Source organism: Thermobia domestica, chromosome 13 (assembly GCF_964235325.1).
Source record: "Thermobia domestica chromosome 13, izTheDome1.hap1.1, whole genome shotgun sequence".
NCBI classification, from domain to species: Eukaryota; Metazoa; Arthropoda; class Insecta; order Zygentoma; family Lepismatidae; genus Thermobia; species Thermobia domestica.
Window position 1 is genome coordinate 166,022,861 of NC_137466.1, and position 20,481 is coordinate 166,043,341.

General features: G+C 35.9%; 1 protein-coding gene across 1 annotated transcript in view; it reads right to left on the reverse strand.

Annotated features, from left to right (window-relative positions):
- The window catches only part of LOC145667844 (PDF receptor-like), a 197,303-nt gene that overhangs the window by 70,096 nt on the left and 106,726 nt on the right, over positions 1–20,481 (reverse strand). The window contains exons 5-6 of the mRNA XM_081735276.1: positions 18,325–18,428; positions 14,650–14,800 (exon numbers count right to left, since the gene is read on the reverse strand). Of these exons, the coding sequence (XP_081591402.1) occupies positions 14,650–14,800; positions 18,325–18,428 (255 nt within the window). The remainder of the gene's footprint in view (positions 1–14,649; positions 14,801–18,324; positions 18,429–20,481) is intronic.

Consider the following 20,481-nt stretch of genomic DNA (forward strand, 5'->3'; position numbering starts at 1 on the left):
ATGCAAGAAGAATAGTTGTAACATCAGTTTAAGTGGAATAAAAAATGTTATTAAAAAGTATAAGGGCAACGAAGCTTCATCATTTGGATCACCAACGAAGTTGCTAGGAAGCGGGAAAGCACCAAGGCCACCTCCACCATGCAGAGGAAACTTCGCAAAATGGCAATGCAAGAAAATCTGCCAACACAGAGGTGTATGGCTGATCGTCTTGACGTGTCTTTGGGGACTGTGAGCCAGACGTTACACCATCAACTCAAGCTGGAAAAAGTCATGAAAGCTCACGGAAATCTTCTCAGGGATACCCACCAAAAGGACCGAAAGTGTAACGCCCGGAAGCTGTACGAACGGCATCTGGCAAAACAAAGGTGGATGTACGTCGTAACGCTCGATGAAGCATGGATTTACCTTTCCGACTGCGGCAAACCGAGAGTCATCATGTACCGAGAGAGAGGCGCCAAGAACTTCAGATGGTAAGTCCGTGTCTGTAAAGAATCCTTCCCAAAAGTGTTCATGGTAGTTACTGGCTACTGTTACCGAGGTAAACTGAAGATTTGTAGGGTGGCGAAGAACTACAAAATAAATTCGCAGTATTTTCAGGAGCAGATCATGTGGCCGATCTACGAGCATGAGATTCCAACAATGTACAGAAATGACGTCAATTTGGTGCGCATTCACATGGACAAGGCCCCATCACATGCCTCACGATCTTCCCTCGCATTCTGCAGGGAGATGGAGGAGGCAAGTGGTATACAGGTGACACCTTTCAATGAGGTATCTGTTAAATCTCCAGATGCAAGTCCTATGGACTATTGTGGATTTGGATTGCTGAAGCGGGCTTTGGGAAAACGGCATGTGGCAACTGTGGAAGGACTTTGGAAAGCTGTGCAAAGAGAATTGGACAAGATTCCCCTCCCAGTTCTTCAGAGAAGCCTATTACAGTGGAAATTACGCTGTGGGGCTATTGTTAGGAACCAAGGGAAACACATCGAGCATTTACGGACCCGGCGCCATGGATTCTTCTAAATCTTTAGGTAAGTCGAAATTGACCAAATGTGGACTGAACAACCTCTGTATTTGAGTTGTGTGATAATATTAATTAGCATGTGTAGGGATATGTATTAGTATTTGTTTTCTTAGTTTAGGTGGAGTGTAGCATGTATGAGTGTAATTTAGTACGTAGATAGTAAGAGTAATGTATATATGAGTGAAAGTATGATTGATTTATTTACGGACAGTATTGTTATTTGATTATTCATCTCTTTTGTCCGTCGTAATAAGTACATTGGTTCATAATGAAAATTTATAGTAATTTCGTACCGTTATTCCATAGTATACTATTATAGCTAAACGATAACAGAGTACAAAGCATGTTTAGTTGTGCAAAGTTTATTTTAATACAACCAACGCCATCTCTTGCTCGGGTTAGAACTATTCGCTGCTCCGTTCCTCTGTAGCTTAAGGATCTCGTCCACCCGAAAATTACCCTTCTTTTGTAATTATTGATTAATAAATATTAATTCTGGTCCATATGAATAAATATGTAGACAATTTACATTATAATTCGATATCTCGGAAAAGCACAATACTTTATATAGTCTGGTAATCGAATTATTTACAAAATCAAACTGCGTTTTTCCTTAAACTGAAGTTTGTACATACGGCATTATTCTGCTGTCAAGCTACAATTTCAAATTCTCACTCTCTCCGTTGCTTTCTGTGAACGATTGCATTGTTGTCGTTTAAAAAAAATATAATGGCATCTCGTTAAGAGAATAACTAATGATATTCAATTCTCATTGCATATGAACAAATAATATGAAGACGTGAAGTGAATATATACTGTAGTTTGCACTAAAATAATTTAGTATCAGTTCATACAAATTCACACGTATTGATCACTGTACTGTAGTGACTTGTTGATTTTAATATATATAATGAGACTGCTTTGAACAGTCTACGGCGGAAAGATGGAATAGGGTGTCTATAAAGAAGTTTATGTTATTAATGAGAAAAAAATATAAATGAGTAAAGATAGTGATAATATATATATTGTAGTGAGTGTGAGTAAATAATAGGACGCAAGGGCATATATGTGCCCAGTTGTAATTTTGCCAGAAGGTATTGATTGTATATATTCTCAAATAACAAAATAACAAAAGTCAGGTATGAATCCCCTTTTCTATAACTATTCAAGGTTCTTTACCATATCCCCATCATTACCCAGTAATTCTTTATCTCTAGTTCCTTCTTCCTTTCTCCTTTTCCTTTTTCACTTTTCCTCCTTTCGTCTACCTTCTTCTCTTCCTCACTCCTTCTTTTCCTCTTTCTAATAAAACTGAAAAGGGGTCGTGACTGGGAGTTGTCGTTATAGACACGGTCATTAAATTTCTTTGATGTTTCTCTTCGGAAGTCCGCAAAATGACTAACCAATAACGGAATATACATATAACCAACCTAAAAATCCCAAAATTCATTCATTTTTATATCATATTTACTAAATTATAAATGAAGATTAACATATAGCGACTCCCCTTTCCCACTCACGATCTTACGCTTTGCTTCAAATACAATGAATCAACTTCAGAAAGAATAATTAGGCTACATTCCGCTCTATTCTTTGCGTAAAAAAAAAAACTCCTAATTTCATCCCAGGCCATATTAATTCATACGTCGTATTATTCTGTGACGTAGTCCTGCTATTCTCCCATTTTTAATATTTCTTTATTCTGCAAAAGGTTCTACAATACTGGACAATCATTCTCTTGGATTTATCACTTGTCTTCTTTCACACATAAGACATAAGTGCGGAACTTAAGCAAAAGATTTTATGTCATTTCAAAGAGTGCAAAACACTAGCATGTATGTTTCTTCACTATCCACCAGAGATTATTGGGGGAAAATGTTGCTTCTGAATGACTTGAACATGAACGCCCACAATATTGTAAAATTACCTTGATATTCGAGTAGGTAGCATTATTTAACATATGGTATTAAATTTCTTTAACATCTTTTCATTATAGAATTTTTGTTATATATAATGCAACATAAAATAACTATAAGTGAAGTATGAAAATTAGTACAAAGTTTTGTAAGCAGTTTGAATAAAAGTAAGTATTCAGTCTCAGTATTATTCACTAGTAAATCTCAAGCAGCCAAGAAAAGAGCTCCAGGCAAGCTAAGTATAAAAGGTTTTTTAAAAAAATAATGCTTTAGGCAAGCAAAAAAAAAAAAAAAAAAAAACTTGTTATTTCGCAGAATTTCAGGCAAGCTAAGCAAGGAATAAGAACTATAGAACTTTAGGGAAGCTAGGTGGTTACAGTTAAGATTTTCCTAAGAACCTGAAAGAAGCTTAAAAACATGAATTAAGTTTTTACAAAATTTAAGCAAGCTAAGTAAACAAGAAATTTCAAAGTTCTATCCAAGTTACGTAAAACTTAGGTTAAATTAAAACCTTCAAAACTCTAGGCAAGCTAAAAAAAAAGCGAAAATAACCACAGCGAAACTAACGTTAATGTAAATTTTACATTACACTTTTTACTCCTTTTAAACAGCACTAGCAATAATACATGCTTTTTTGTTACATGATTAACGATGACGAAGATGCTTGTAGTTTACTTGCTTATAGTAATAATGATTTTACTTACAAATAAAAAGCATGTATTAGTTTAATATGTAAATATAAATTACATGTAAACTATTAGAATATTTTCCAAGGAGGTTAAAGGGAAGGAGCAAACTGACACGATGCGACGATAAAGAGCAATCACAAATACACACACCTAGATGTCCGTATTCACTAAGAGTTCAGTGTAAAACAACAATTATTTATGTACACCTTATTACAGGACGCAAAGTTTCCGGTCGCTAGAAACTTGGAGCTGGCGACCAGTGTTCAGAAGGAATGATTTCTGGCTAAACTCACAGGACCCTTGTGAACCTGGCCCCCCCACCTCTCGGTACAAACGATTTCCGCATATCAATAAAAAGTACTTCGTTTGTACCGGTTTGTACCGCAAATATTTTTGTTTGTACTGTACTGCAGTATGAGAAATTAAGAAAACAAAGTGGGGGGGGCCAAGTTCACGCAGCCCCCCCACATTGTCCTAGGATCGATTTAATTGGCTCATTTGAAAGATTTTCGTTTGTACCGGATTGTACCGTAGTTTGTTTCGTTTGTACCGTTCTGAATTATGAAAAATTAAAGAAACAAAATGGGGGCCCAGAACAAAAAGGCCCCAAATCACGACTTAATACACCCGGTACACATGATTTTTGTATGTCATATGAAAGTACTTGGTTAGTACCGAATTGTACCACAAAGAGTTTTATTTTAGCCGTAATAGATTATGAAAAATTAAGAAAACAAAATTGGGGGGGCTGTGTGAACCTGGCCCCCCCACCACGTAGTACAAACGATTTAGTTGGCTCATTTGAAAGATTTTCGTTTGTACCGGATTGTACCGTAGTTTGTTTCGTTTGTACCGTTCTGGATTATGAAAAATTAACGAAACAAAATGGGGGCCCAGATCAAACAGGCCCCCAAATCACGACTTAATATACCAGGTATCCATGATTTTTGTATGTCATATGAAAGTACTTGGTTAGTACAGGATTGTACCACAATGAGTTTTATTTTAGCCGTAATAGATTATGAAAAATTAAGAAAACAAAATTGGGGGGGCTGTGTGAACCTGGCCCCCCCACCACGTAGTACAAACGATTTAGTTGGCTCATTTGAAAGATTTTCGTTTGTACCGGATTGTACCGTAGTTTGTTTCGTTTGTACCGTTCTGGATTATGAAAAATTAACGAAACAAAATGGGGGCCCAGATCAAACAGGCCCCCAAATCACGACTTAATAGACCGGGTACCCATGATTTTTGTATGTCATACGAAAGTACTTGGTTAGTACAGGATTGTACCACAAAGAGTTTTATTTTAGCCATAATAGATTATGAAAAATTAAGAAAACAATATTGGGGGGGCTGTATGGACCTGGCCCCCCCACCACGTAGTATAAACGATTTAGTTGGCTCATTTGAAAGATTTTCGTTTGTACCGTAGTTTGTTTCGTTTGTACCGTCCTGGATTATGAAAAATTAACGATACAAAATGGAGGCTCAGATGAAACAGGCCCTCAAATCACGACTTAATACACCGGGTACACATGAGTTTTGTATGTCATATGAAGGTACTTTTTTAGTAGCGGATTGTAACACAATGAGTTTTAGTTTGATTTAGATTTAGGTTTGTGGGTTAAACTGGCCCGCACAACTTATTTTTCATTAAAATTCAAATCAAAACGGTATCAAATATTTTTACCTGATATGTTCAAATTTGTAACGCCAAAATTAAAGTTTGTACCCTCATCAATTTCGAAAAAGGTTGGATTTTTGATAACGGGTGGAGCAGAGCCTCACAACTATTTTTCTTTCCAATTCGAATCAAAATGACACCATAAATTGGTACCCCATACTTACCAATTTGTACCACCAAATTAGAACTTGTACTTCCACCAATTTCGAGAAATTTTAGTTTTGATGGCGGGTCAAACTGGATTGCACAACTTATTTTTTTTTCAAATTCGAATCATAACGGTATCGAAAAATTTGAATCATAACGGTACCCATTATGCGCCCACTTGTACCATGAAAATTAGAATTTGTACACACTACTTATTTCGACAAAATTGGGATGTAATGGAGGATCAGTGGATCAGCATGACCACAACTGGCCTACACAACACATTTTTTTTTAATTTGAATGAAAACTGTATTAAAACTTTGTAAACAATATATACCAATTTGTACCTCCAAAACTATGATTTGCACCCTCACCAATTTCGCGAGAATTGAATTTTTAATGGCGAGTCAAGTAGGCTTGCACACTTTTTCTTCCCAATTCAAATCAAAACGGTACCAGAATTCTGTACCCAATGTGTACCAATTTGTAACACCAAAATTAGAATTTATATCCCAAGAAATTTCGTGGAGCGTGGCAAGTCACGTCAGACAGAATTTTGTTGGCAGGTCAAACTTGCTCACACAACTTATTTTTCTTTCCAATTTTAATCAAAATTTTTCAAAAATTTGTACCCTATATGTTCAACTTTTTCAACAAAACTTAGAATTTCTAGCCCCATCAATTTCGAGGAACTTGAGGAACTTTCGAGGGACTTGAACTGGCGAGCACAAAACTTTTTGCTTCCTAATTCGAATCAAAACTGTACCAAAAACTTGTAGCCAATATGTAACAACTTGTATCACCAAAACTAGAATTTGTACAGCAACCAATTTCAAGAAATATGAATTAAATTGCAGGTCAAACTGGCCGGCCAACTTATTTTTGTTTCAAATTCGAATCAAAACCTCACCAAAAATTTGAACAAAATATGTACCAATTTGTACCGCCGCAATTAGAATTTGTACCCCTACTAATTTCGAGAAATTATAATTTCTGGTGGCGGGTGAAACTGGCCCGTATAACTTATTTTTCTTTGCAATTCGAATGAAAACGGTACCAATAATGTGTACTCGATATGTATCAATTTCTACGTATAAAATTAGAATTTGTACCCTCACCGATTTGGAGAAATTTGAATTTTCAATGCTGGAGCCAACTTAACGTCGAAACTTGGCTCGCGCAACACATTTGGTTTATGAATTCGGATTAAAATGTTACCAAAAGTTTGTGGCAAGTATGTACCAGTTTGTACTCTCAAATTTAGAATTTCCAACCTTACCAATTTCTAGAAATTTAAATTTTCATTGCAATCTTCCTGGGCATGGCAATCCTTTTTTTTTTTTTTTTTTTTGTATTCAATCAAAATAGTATTCGATTCGAACGAGAACGTGCAAACAAATTTCCCCGCAATTCATAAAAACGGAACGGAAATTTGCTTATGATTTGCATGAGCAAAATCATGTACGAATAAAGATTAGAAATTGTTATTCAACGAAGGGCCAATTTATCACCAAGTCAACTCTTCCAGGCCAAAGGCTTATTCAGAATTCATATGAATTTGTCCAAATTTTTTAGACAATTTGTAACAAAAAAATATTACATTGTACCTGCACCAATTCAATAAATCTGAAATGCTTACTCAAATGTGTGTATCTATTTGATCTCAAGGTAAACCAGAGAAACGAATTTTTTAAAATTCGACATCACTACTTCGCAAATGAATTTGTTACTATTTCCATTAAACATTTTAACTCTGGAGTGTATTATTGATGGTAACTGAATTTGTAAAAATTTGTATAAGCAAAATTAGAACTTAGACTCTGTTTTCGAAACGGAGATATGAGTGGATAGAGACGATCTGATCTGATCCACTGAACTGATCCACTGAACTGATCCACTGAATGAGTTCTGTAATAAAAATTAATATTATCCATGATCACAAATGGTTGGAGAAAAAAATCACCCACTCATAAATATTTTGGAGTCCCCAACATATGTAGATGTTTGACTCTCTCTCCCCCAACCAAGTTGTTTTGTGATAATGCTTTCCTTTATTCTTTCTAACATTTGGTACACCGTAGAAAAATATTAAAATAATTTTGTCTTCGGTGTTTATAAATGGCGCAAACTAATATCTATTTGGCACAAATTTTTGGTAACATTTTGATTCGAATTAATAAAAGAAATGTGTTGGCCGAGCCAGGTTTCGACGTCAAGTTGGATCGAGCATTGAGAATTCAAATTTCTCAAAATTGGTAGTTGCACAAATTCTAATTTTTGTGGTACAAATTGGTACATATTAGGTACATATTTTCGATACCATTTCGATCCGAATTGAAAAGAAAATAAGTTGTGGGGACCAGCTTGACGTTGCCACCAAAAATTCAAATTTCTCGAAATAACTGGGGATACAAATTTAATTTTGGTGGTACAAATTGGTACATATTGAGTACAAATTTTTGATACTGTACTGATTCGAATTGGAAAGATAAGCAAGTTATGCAGGCAGCTTGAACCGCCAACATAAATTCAAATTTCTCTATATTAGTGGAGGTACAAATTCTAATTTTGGTGGTATAAATTGGTACATATTGGGTACAAATATTTGGTCCACCATCAAGAATTCTAATTTCTCGAAATTAGTGGGGGTAGAAATTCTAATTTTGTTGATACAAATTTCTACATATAGGGTACAAATTTTTGGTACCGTTTCGATTCGAACTAGAATGAAAAAAAGCAGTGGAGGAGAAAATTTTCCTCCACAAAATTTCAAATTTCTCGAAATTAGTTGGAGTATAGCTCTAATTGTCGTCGTACAAGTTGGTACATATTAGGTACCAACATTTAGTGCCATTTTGATTCGAATTGGAAGGGAAAAGAGTTGTTCGGCTCTGCTTCACCCGTTATATATGAAAATTTCATTTTTGTCGAAATTAGTGAGGGTACAGATTATAATTTTGACGGTACAAATCGTTACATATAGGGTACAGGTGTTTGGTACAGTTTTGATTCAAATTTTAAAGAAAAATAAGTTGTGCGGATCAGTCTAACCCGCATATCTAAATTCGTATTTCTCGAAATTGGTGGGGATATAAATTCTAATTTCGATACTGCAAATTCGTAAATATCGGCTACAATTTTTTGATACCGTGTTGATTCGAATTTGAAAGAAAAATAAGTTGCCCAAGCCAGCATGATCCTCCATCAAAAATTCAAACTTCTAGATATTGATGCGGGTGCTAATTCCAATTTTAGTGGTATGAATTGGTACAGATCTGGTACAAATTTTTGGTCCCGTTTTGATTCGAATTGTAAAGAAAAATAAGTTATGAGGATAACTTCGATCCGCCGTCTAAAATTCAGAATTCTCGAAATTGGTGGGAGTACAAATCTAAATTTTGTGGTACAAATTGCGTACAAATTTTTGGTAACGCCTTGCTTGGAATCGAAAAGAAAAACAAGTTGTGCAGGCCAGCGTGACACATCAAAAATTTAAATTTGTAGAAATTGGTGGGAGTAAAAATTCTTACAATTTTTTTGATATTTTCATTCGAATTGAACAGAAAAATTTGTTGAGTGGGCCTGTTTGACTCACCATCAAAAATTAATATTTCTCGAAACTCATGGGGGATCAAATTGTAATTTTCGTAATAAAAAAATAGTACATATTGGTTACAAATTTTTGGTGCCGTTTCGATTCAAATTCGAAGGAAAAAGAGTTGTGCGGGCCAGTTTGATCCGCCAATAAAAATTCATGTTTGTCGAAATTGGTGGTAGTACAGATTATAATTTTGGTGCTACAAATTGGTATATATTGGGTACAAATTTTGGTAACGGTTTAGTTGGAATTGAGAAGAAAAATGACTTGTGCTGTCCAGATTGACTTCCCAACAAAAGTTCAATTTTCTCAAAAAATATTCGGGGTACAATTTTCAATTTTTGTGGTACAGATTGGTGCATATTGGGTACAAGTTTTGGTAGTTTTTTGCTTCGAATTGAAAAGGAAAATAAGTTCTCCAGCCCAGCCTGACGCGCCATTAAAAATTCAAATTCCTCGAAATTGATGGCGGTACAAATTCTAACTTTGATGCAATAAATTGATACATATTGGGTACAAATTTTTGGTGACGTTTTGATTCGAATTGGAAAGAAAACAAACGTGTGCGGGCCAGGTTGACCTGCCATGACAAATTCAAATTTCTCGAAAGTCATATGTATCCTGTGTTTTAAAACTTATTAGAATGTTTGCTTGAATTGGGATCCCAGTTTGTTTCGTTAATTTAACATAATCTACGGCGGGAAAAACGAAACAAACTACGGTACAATCCGGTACAAACGAAAATCTTTCAAATGATTCAACTAAATCGTTTGTACTACGTGGTGGGGGGGCCAGGTTCACACGGCCCCCCAATTTTGTTTCCTTAATTTATCATAACCTGTTACGGCTAAAATAAAACTCTTTGCCGTAGAATCCGGTACTATCCAAGGGCTTTAATATGACATACAGAGGTCATGTGTATCTGGTGTATTAAGTCGTGATTTGAGAGCCTGCTTGAGCTGGGCCCTCATTTTGTTTCGTTAATTTTTCATAATCCAGAACGGTACAAACGAAACAAACTACGGTACAATCCGGTACAAACGAAAATCTTTCAAATGAGCCAACTAAATCGTTTGTACTACGTGGTGGGGGGGCCAGGTTCACACAGCCCCCCAATTTTGTTTTCTTAATTTTTCATAATCTATTACGGCTAAAATAAAACTCTTTGTGGTACAATCCTGTACTAACCATGTACTTTCATATGACATACAAAAATCATGGGTACCCGGTGTATTAAGTCGTGATTTGGGGGCCTGTTTGATCTGGGCCCCCATTTTGTTTCGTTAATTTTTCATAATCCAGAACGGTACAAACGAAACAAACTACGGTACAATCCGGTACAAACGAAAATCTTTCAAATGAGCCAACTAAATCGTTTGTACTACGTGGTGGGGGGGCCAGGTTCACACGGCCCCCCAATTTTGTTTCCTTAATTTATCATAATCTATTACGGCTAAAATAAAACTCTTTGTGGTACAATCCTGTACTAACCATGTATTTTCATATGACATACAAAAATCATGGGTACCCGGTGTATTAAGTCGTGATTTGGGGGCCTGTTTGATCTGGGCCCCCATTTTGTTTCGTTAATTTTTCATAATCCAGAACGGTACAAACGAAACAAACTACGGTACAATCCGGTACAAACGAAAATCTTTCAAATGATTCAACTAAATCGTTTGTACTACGTGGTGGGGGGGCCAGGTTCACACGGCCCCCCAATTTTGTTTCCTTAATTTATCATAACCTGTTACGGCTAAAATAAAACTCTTTGCCGTAGAATCCGGTACTATCCAAGGGCTTTAATATGACATACAGAGGTCATGTGTATCTGGTGTATTAAGTCGTGATTTGAGAGCCTGCTTGAGCTGGGCCCTCATTTTGTTTCGTTAATTTTTCATAATCCAGAACGGTACAAACGAAACAAACTACGGTACAATCCGGTACAAACGAAAATCTTTCAAATGAGCCAACTAAATCGTTTGTACTACGTGGTGGGGGGGCCAGGTTCACACAGCCCCCCAATTTTGTTTTCTTAATTTTTCATAATCTATTACGGCTAAAATAAAACTCTTTGTGGTACAATCCTGTACTAACCATGTACTTTCATATGACATACAAAAATCATGGGTACCCGGTGTATTAAGTCGTGATTTGGGGGCCTGTTTGATCTGGGCCCCCATTTTGTTTCGTTAATTTTTCATAATCCAGAACGGTACAAACGAAACAAACTACGGTACAATCCGGTACAAACGAAAATCTTTCAAATGAGCCAACTAAATCGTTTGTACTACGTGGTGGGGGGGCCAGGTTCACACAGCCCCCCAATTTTGTTTTCTTAATTTTTCATAATCTATTACGGCTAAAATAAAACTCTTTGTGGTACAATCCTGTACTAACCATGTACTTTCATATGACATACAAAAATCATGGGTACCCGGTGTATTAAGTCGTGATTTGGGGGCCTGTTTGATCTGGGCCCCCATTTTGTTTCGTTAATTTTTCATAATCCAGAACGGTACAAACGAAACAAACTACGGTACAATCCGGTACAAACGAAAATCTTTCAAATGAGCCAACTAAATCGTTTGTACTACGTGGTGGGGGGGCCAGGTTCACACAGCCCCCCAATTTTGTTTTCTTAATTTTTCATAATCTATTACGGCTAAAATAAAACTCTTTGTGGTACAATCCTGTACTAACCATGTACTTTCATATGACATACAAAAATCATGGGTACCCGGTGTATTAAGTCGTGATTTGGGGGCCTGTTTGATCTGGGCCCCCATTTTGTTTCGTTAATTTTTCATAATCCAGAACGGTACAAACGAAACAAACTACGGTACAATCCGGTACAAACGAAAATCTTTCAAATGAGCCAACTAAATCGTTTGTACTACGTGGTGGGGGGGCCAGGTTCACACAGCCCCCCAATTTTGTTTTCTTAATTTTTCATAATCTATTACGGCTAAAATAAAACTCTTTGTGGTACAATCCTGTACTAACCATGTACTTTCATATGACATACAAAAATCATGGGTACCCGGTGTATTAAGTCGTGATTTGGGGGCCTGTTTGATCTGGGCCCCCATTTTGTTTCGTTAATTTTTCATAATCCAGAACGGTACAAACGAAACAAACTACGGTACAATCCGGTACAAACGAAAATCTTTCAAATGAGCCAACTAAATCGTTTGTACTACGTGGTGGGGGGGCCAGGTTCACACGGCCCCCCAATTTTGTTTCCTTAATTTATCATAATCTATTACGGCTAAAATAAAACTCTTTGTAATACAATCCTGTACTAACCATGTACTTTCATATGACATACAAAAATCATGGGTACCCGGTGTATTAAGTCGTGATTTGGGGGCCTGTTTGATCTGGGCCCCCATTTTGTTTCGTTAATTTTTCATAATCCAGAACGGTACAAACGAAACAAACTACGGTACAATCCGGTACAAACGAAAATCTTTCAAATGATTCAACTAAATCGTTTGTACTACGTGGTGGGGGGGCCAGGTTCACACAGCCCCCCAATTTTGTTTTCTTAATTTTTCATAATCTATTACGGCTAAAATAAAACTCTTTGTGGTACAATCCTGTACTAACCATGTACTTTCATATGACATACAAAAATCATGGGTACCCGGTGTATTAAGTCGTGATTTGGGGGCCTGTTTGATCTGGGCCCCCATTTTGTTTCGTTAATTTTTCATAATCCAGAACGGTACAAACGAAACAAACTACGGTACAATCCGGTACAAACGAAAATCTTTCAAATGAGCCAACTAAATCGTTTGTACTACGTGGTGGGGGGGCCAGGTTCACACAGCCCCCCCAATTTTGTTTTCTTAATTTTTCATAATCTATTACGGCTAAAATAAAACTCTTTGTGGTACAATCCTGTACTAACCAAGTACTTTCGTATGACATACAAAAATCATGGGTACCCGGTGTATTAAGTCGTGATTTGGGGGCCTGTTTGATCTGGGCCCCCATTTTGTTTCGTTAATTTTTCATAATCCAGAACGGTACAAACGAAACAAACTACGGTACAATCCGGTACAAACGAAAATCTTTCAAATGAGACAAATAAATCGATCCTAGGACAATGTGGGGGGGCTGCGTGAACTTGGCCCCCCCACTTTGTTTTCTTAATTTCTCATACTGCAGTACAGTACAAACAAAAATATTTGCGGTACAAACCGGTACAAACGAAGTACTTTTTATTGATATGCGGAAATCGTTTGTACCGAGAGGTGGGGGGGGGCAGGTTCACAAGGGTACTCACAGGGCTCCGCAGCTGCACGGAAATAATTGCACTGAGTGGAAGAAAAAACTGAATGGTAAGTCTTCACAACAGACATGGAAAATGAAGTCTTCACACCGTTGTAATTCCACCCTCCTTTCGCACCTCAATCGGAATGGTTTACCTCCTGACGTCTCAACGTGAGAGATCGTTTCCTCCACTGTTTGAATCTTGAACAGCTGGGGGGGGGGGGCAGCCAGTGCCTAGAATAGATTTCCATTAAAATTTCCATAAATGGGTCTTTAAGAACTATGGTCCGAAAATTGCTATCGACAGCTGATACAAAAAGAGAGCGTTACACAAACGTGAAGTCTCAACATATATTTAAACATGTATATGAATTGTCCAATTCAAAGTTGATTATCCTGAATCTAATTGTCTTTATTTTTTGAAATTGTACTCCCTGATGTAACCTCTTTCTTTGCCAAACCAAAGGCTGTGGGTGAGGGGGGGACCTCTTATAATTTGTACGTGAGAGATACTGGCGACCCTCGTTTCTGGATTAGCGAGTGCGTTTGACTTGGAAATTTTGCGCCCTGCCTTATTAACTATAGTAAATATATTATAATATCAGATATAAATAAATTCGATACTACGAGTATATTGTGTGAGTAATCAAATTAGCATCTTATTATCCCATGAATTTCGAAGAATTCATCATCCTTGAAAAATCCAGAGAAGGAAACAATTGCCCTCCCTTGAATCATTCTACAGTCAGTCATAGCTCCAGCTCAGAGCGAAGTTAGAGGATTATTACACTTACAAGCTGGAAAGCAAAACTAGAATATACATCATCATCATCATCATAAGTATTCTACCATTATTGACAAGTCACTTGCCGCAGCTGAGAAACTTCCATGCTGCACTATCTTTCGTTAACCTCTTCGTCTTTACGTACGATTTTCTGTTTTTATACCGTCCATCAATTGTAGTCTTCTTCGTTCCTCACCCTTTTTCGTGCCATCATATCCTTCATGATACAGTTCCTTTCTAGCCAATGTCCCAGCCTGTTTCTCCTCCTCCTTTTAATAATATATAAAATTGTTCTTTTCTCCCTCACCATTGCTAACACTCTCTCAATCGTTTTCCGCTCGACCTAACTAATTTTCTCCCACATTTCGAAAAGCTCTAGTCGACTTTTTTTTATCATTTTTGCGGAAGTCCATGTTTCTGCCCCATACAGTACAATACTCCATACCCTGATCATAACCTTGTGCTGAGAATACACATAAGCTTAAAAAACACTATAAAAGAAAAAGTGACGAATAGAACTTACTGTATTGTCAATTCCAGTGGCAGCGACTCCAAGATCTGTTTGTCTCCGTGTGATATATTGATCAACATAAAGTATTAGCCTCACCAGGACTTGAATCACCATTGCGACAAACAAGTTCCAGTGGATTCGCGTTCGGTGATTTCGTAAACCTCTGAAAGTACATATAAAATGATAAGTACTTATTTGATAGTTTGATATTAAGTTTATGCACAACAGGTAATGAAGTTAGTATAGATCGACTCATATTCAAACCTGGCTGTCACTTTTTAGTTAGAATTGAATTAGCGTACTCTTCTTACTTATAAAGACATTACTTTTGTAATCATGTATAGTGTGTTCACTCAATAGGAGTGCAGTTCGGCAAATGTCTTTGAGGTTCCCATGCTAAATTTTACAAGTGTTATTTCCTCCCTCCATTCCTCTTTTGACCGCATTTGCAGGGTTGCAATGTCTTAACACCCACTACGTTAAACAGCAATCTTCTAATCACTAACTGAAACAACAGGGTTTGGAACTGTGGCAACTAAGAAACCATGTAGAATTGTTTGAAATGAGCGTTCTGATTGGCCATTTTAGTCATCGGGGGTGTTTTCCACAAGTTCTTACGGATGATGACTTTTTTATGGCACGAGCCACCATAGTAGAAGACGGTATTCTTTATATATGAATTGCATTTCAGTTGAAGAAACAAACTATATAGTTTATCTTGTTTATTATTTACAAGGAACAGAATGATGAGCACCTTACCGATAAAAAGAAGCGTGATCGTATAAATAAGAAAGCCACATTGGATGAAGAGTCATCTTAGTTATATTGCAAGAGATATTACAAGTACTGACAATTCGCCTCTTGTATGGAAAAGCATGGTTATACGAATCCAATATTTTCCTACTTCCAGGCGACAAACACACTGCTTTTCCATTACTTTAAAGAAATAGTTCCAAAAGCTACTGAGATTGCCTCTTAAGGTATGGGAAAGACCTACAGTACTACCAAACAATTGTATTGCACAGGCGCAGTGCAATGGTTCAGTAGTCCCAGTCGATGTTTCTCAATCAACAAGTCGCGAAATTTAAAAATTTCAAAATAATTTTGTCATCCAGAAGGCCAATAAATCTAGAGTTTATCTGACACACTTTAGTTTTACTATGAGATTTTAAATTTATAATAAATTCAAATTAGTTTTAAGATAGGATAAACCAATCAACGATTGCAATGACAGTGACAATACAAAATCACAACCTAACATAATATAAGCGCATCGCGATGTCGTACGCGTTCAGTAAAATGTGTAACACTGCACTGCTATAGGTTAGAAAAAATATGAATAATAGTTATTCAGTATGACAAATTTTGAAATTTAACTACAATTATACGCACTGCAACATTATAAACCATAGACCATTATAAACCAGAGTAAAACATTAATGGACATCCCCTAACATGATACATGCAAAATCAATAGAGTTGTTTTACTTTCCCAAATTGCTGATTTAGTTGGCGGTGTCAACAGTTGGAATACAATCTGTAAACAACAAAATATTCAGTTGTCTTCCAGCTGGATACAATATTCCTCAACGTAATCGTCTTGTACAGAGCTACGCTGCACAACTTCCAGCACTTTCGAAAGCAGCGTAAAAGTTCTGTTCTTGATTTTTCGTGACCTTTCTTTATAAGTCTTCGTTTCGTTTATAAGTCTTCGTTATAAGATTTCGTTTCTTTATAAGGGTGTCTATCGGTCACGAAAGTCACGAAATCAAAAAATAGTCATGAAAGTAAAGAAAAAGTCACGAAATTTAGTTTTTGGCTCACGATTTTTTTTATCTGTACAAATATAAGTACAGACTGGAAAATTTTGTTCTATAAAACGTCAACATTCACCATCAAAATATATATGGTCGGTTTTAGACGCTACCAGATCACAAGCAAGGCACGTTTCTATCGCCTGCATGAAAAATCGGCCTAATTCACACCCATATTCGCTCTTGAGAATGTTGCAAAATTTTATGGTTGGGTAAAGAAAAGGTCATGAAAAAGTCACGAAATTTCATTTTGAAATTTTAGTAGACACTGTTTGTAAATCAGTCTCACCTTTTGAAAGTGATTCAGCTCTATTTTTAGAAAGAGAGAGAAGTTTCCGGGGGTGGGGGGAGTGAACTCTGGTCAGTAAGATGGACGAGGATGTGTTTCAATGGCGATGTGGCGAGAAACTGGTATGTTTCAAACCTACTATGAATGGGTGCATTGTCGTGACTAAAAATTTGGTTATCTTCGCGGGACAGATTGAGTCATATTAAGCTAAAGTATCACTTCAGATTCCTCAAAATGTTGAAAACAGTGTTGATAACGTGGTTCTGGTCTTGCAGACTACAAAGGCCATTGTTTCGTTTTCATCTGTAGCCCTAAGTTCAACTATTTCTTTAATTATTAATACAACATACAAAGAAAGCTATAGAAGATCTTGATGTACAGTAGTTCGACTGCTTGTCACAATGATTGTGAAAGTAAGCAGATTTTTCTCTTCAGCACTAATTGGTAAATCTGGAGATGCTACCTAAAATAATCTTGAATCTGGGCAAAGATATTTGGAATATTCTTAACTGTCTGTCATTGTCGATGTATTTAAAGTCAAATTATTTCATATCTGCTAAAACTATACCTTCGCTTTTTTTTCTTTCTCTAAAATGATAATAAATTTTGTTTATTTATTCATCAGAAAGTTCCAGTTAGAAATTCTAAAGCCTTTTACAGCGTAAGAAGTAAGAAAACCAGAAGGTGTTCTGCGAATGAAGTATGAAGTAAGTTTCTAGTAAGTTTCTAGTAGCAAATGAAGTAAGTTTCTAGTTAATACTACGCCTATATTTAGTGCTATTATTTTCAAAGTGGTACTGAGAAAAACTGTTTCTTTCCTTTGAAGTTCAACGTTCCCTTCCAGTATCCAACTTTGAACTTACAATTAATTTCCTATATGAGATCTGAAACTTATCAAAGCTGGATTTTCGTTACGAAGATAATAACTCGAAATGTTAAGCAAAGACTGAATTGTCCAAAAATTCCAATCAACATTTAGAATGACTTACTTCGGGATTATCATACGCGTGGACCCGCTCATGAAAAGACAGTGCTACATAGTGAGAGGTTATAATCCATTATTGGTTGGATAAGGAGACGGTGTCTGTACTATAAATAACCTCGTATTATGTCTGTAGTCACGTATAATTTTAACTATAAAATAAGGCAATTTTTAAAGACAGCCGCAGAGATTTGGCTATATAACTGTACCTTTAGATTAGCCAACATTACACACGCCCTTAAAAGTTATTACCTGAAAAACTGTACAAATTACGCAAATTATTTAATCTATTATTTTATAGAAATAATGTAAATTTTCAGGAAAATTTATTTATTTTAATTCCATTGTTAAATAGATTTTTGGGGCGAGAAGCACTATAAGAGGAACTTGCCCGGTTATCAGACGGACTAGTTCACTTCTGGTTTCACACCGAAAACATCCCAACACAAGGCAATAAAATTCTAATAGTTTATATTTGTAGCAGTTCCATCAAGCAGAATTCGATAATTTCATATGTGGATATTGAAACCACATGGAAAGTTTTATCATAATTAAAATACTTTAAAAGAATTACTATTAAAAGAAATAAAAAAGAACCTCACCTGAAATAGTAGAAAATGAGAAGAGAAATAATTAGGGATGCCAGAGAAACGTTCAAACCAATCATTTCCAATATCCTGGTGCCCGCGGCCACTTTCATTTTCATCTGCAAAGAAACGAAAATATTGTGAAGCTCATAAAGTAATTGCATATTCTTAGATTACAAAGATTATTTCTCATGTTTGGAACTGATTTATTATTAACATCTTAGGGAAAAAAGAATGATATCTTACGAATGTAAAATATGTATTATTCTTTGCTTGTGTAATACATTGGATTTCAGGATAGCGTCGGAGAAAGTATCCTAAAACTGACGTACATAGATGAAGATTGATTGGCTGTAATCTCGTATATTTTAGATCACATTGGCGTCTTTTAACTTTCAAATCAGCCTATAAAACGGTTCTCAATACAACATGTATATACAAAGTATGAAAAAAGTAGTATCTTTTCCATTTCTTAAGCAATACTCATGAATTATGTCAAGCTGTAAAGTTTCATTCATAAATATGTATGAACAAAATTCTCACAGAAGTGTTTGAAAATCTTCATGCGGAAATGTATGTATTTATCATTATTACTCAATTCTGTTTGTTTTCGTTGAAGATACGGCAATAAAAAAAGTTATTAGCTTTTTCAAAAATCAACAAAATCCAGCCTATCAGTAAGCGGAAGAACCTTTCTGAAGTTTCCTTAATGAAATAAAGTATAGACCTACATTTTATTTACAATATATAACTATTTGTAGAACATCAAGAACGTAGTTGTCACCGGTCTTCAAACACTCTTCTCTCCTCAGGTTAGGAATCGTTCTACTGCCTTGACGCAGTTTTCCACTCTTTCCTATCCTGAGTGTAGTCTTTTCATGTACTTCACTTCTGTATATCTTATATTTCACCAACTATCCTTTCTGCGGTTTTTAAATACAAGTAAATTATACTAATTTCTAAGGAGTTTGGTTTATGTATATTTACCCTCTCCGTTCGTCCACCCGGGAGACAAAAACTCTCAATAACTATTGGACCAACGATCACCATATTTGTGAAAATATAGCAGGTCGAAACTTAGGAGCCGAGTTCTTTATTTTTTTTATAATTTTTTTATTATTTTTTTTTTTGGAACGATGCTCAAAACGGAAGTGGTAGAAGTTATCCATTTCCTGTTTTAGCATTGATCACTATAGAGCAAAAACGGTAATAGATATGGAGATGGAATTTTCCCCAATCAGTAAAGTGTCCTCAGAAAACATTACACCTTCATTTCTAACTCTCTACTAAAATACGAAGTAGTAGAAATCCAATACAAATTCGAGTTTCAATATTGATTTACATAGAGCAAAATTGATAGCAGATAGCGAGAAGTGGTTTCTTGAAACCGATTTAACATTCTAAGTATGGGTGTCATCTTTCTTAAACCCTCTATTCAAACTGGAGAGGGTCAATCAATCAATTAAGCGTCACAAGAACACATTACATCTTCACTTTAGTCTCTATTAAAACTCGAGCGCTATGAAGTAGAAACAGTAATAAATAGACAGAAATGCGGTTTTCTAGAATCGATCAAGTGTCTTAACAGTACATTTCATTTCCATCCTTATGTCTCCACTAAAATCGGAAATGGTTGTCTCAACAGTACATTTCATTTCCATCCTTGTGTCTCCACTAAAATCGGAAATGATTGTCTCAACATTACATTTCATTTCCATCCTTATGTCTCCACTAAAATCGGAAATGGTTATCTCAACAGTACATTTCATTTCCATCCTTATGTCTCCACTAAAATCGGAAATGGTTGTCTTAACAGTACATTTCATTTCCATCCTTATGTCTCCACTAAAATTGGAAATGGTTGTCTTAACAGTACATTTCATTTCCATCCTTATGTCTCCACTAAAATCGGAAATGGTTATCTCAACAGTACATTTCATTTCCATCCTTATGTCTCCACTAAAATCGGAAATGGTTGTCTTAACAGTACATTTCATTTCCATCCTTATGTCTCCACTAAAATTGGAAATGGTTGTCTTAACAGTACATTTCATTTCCATCCTTATGTCTCCACTAAAATCGGAAATGGTTGTCTTAACAGTACATTTCATTTCCATCCTTATGTCTCCACTAAAATTGGAAATGGTTGTCTTAACAGTACATTTCATTTCC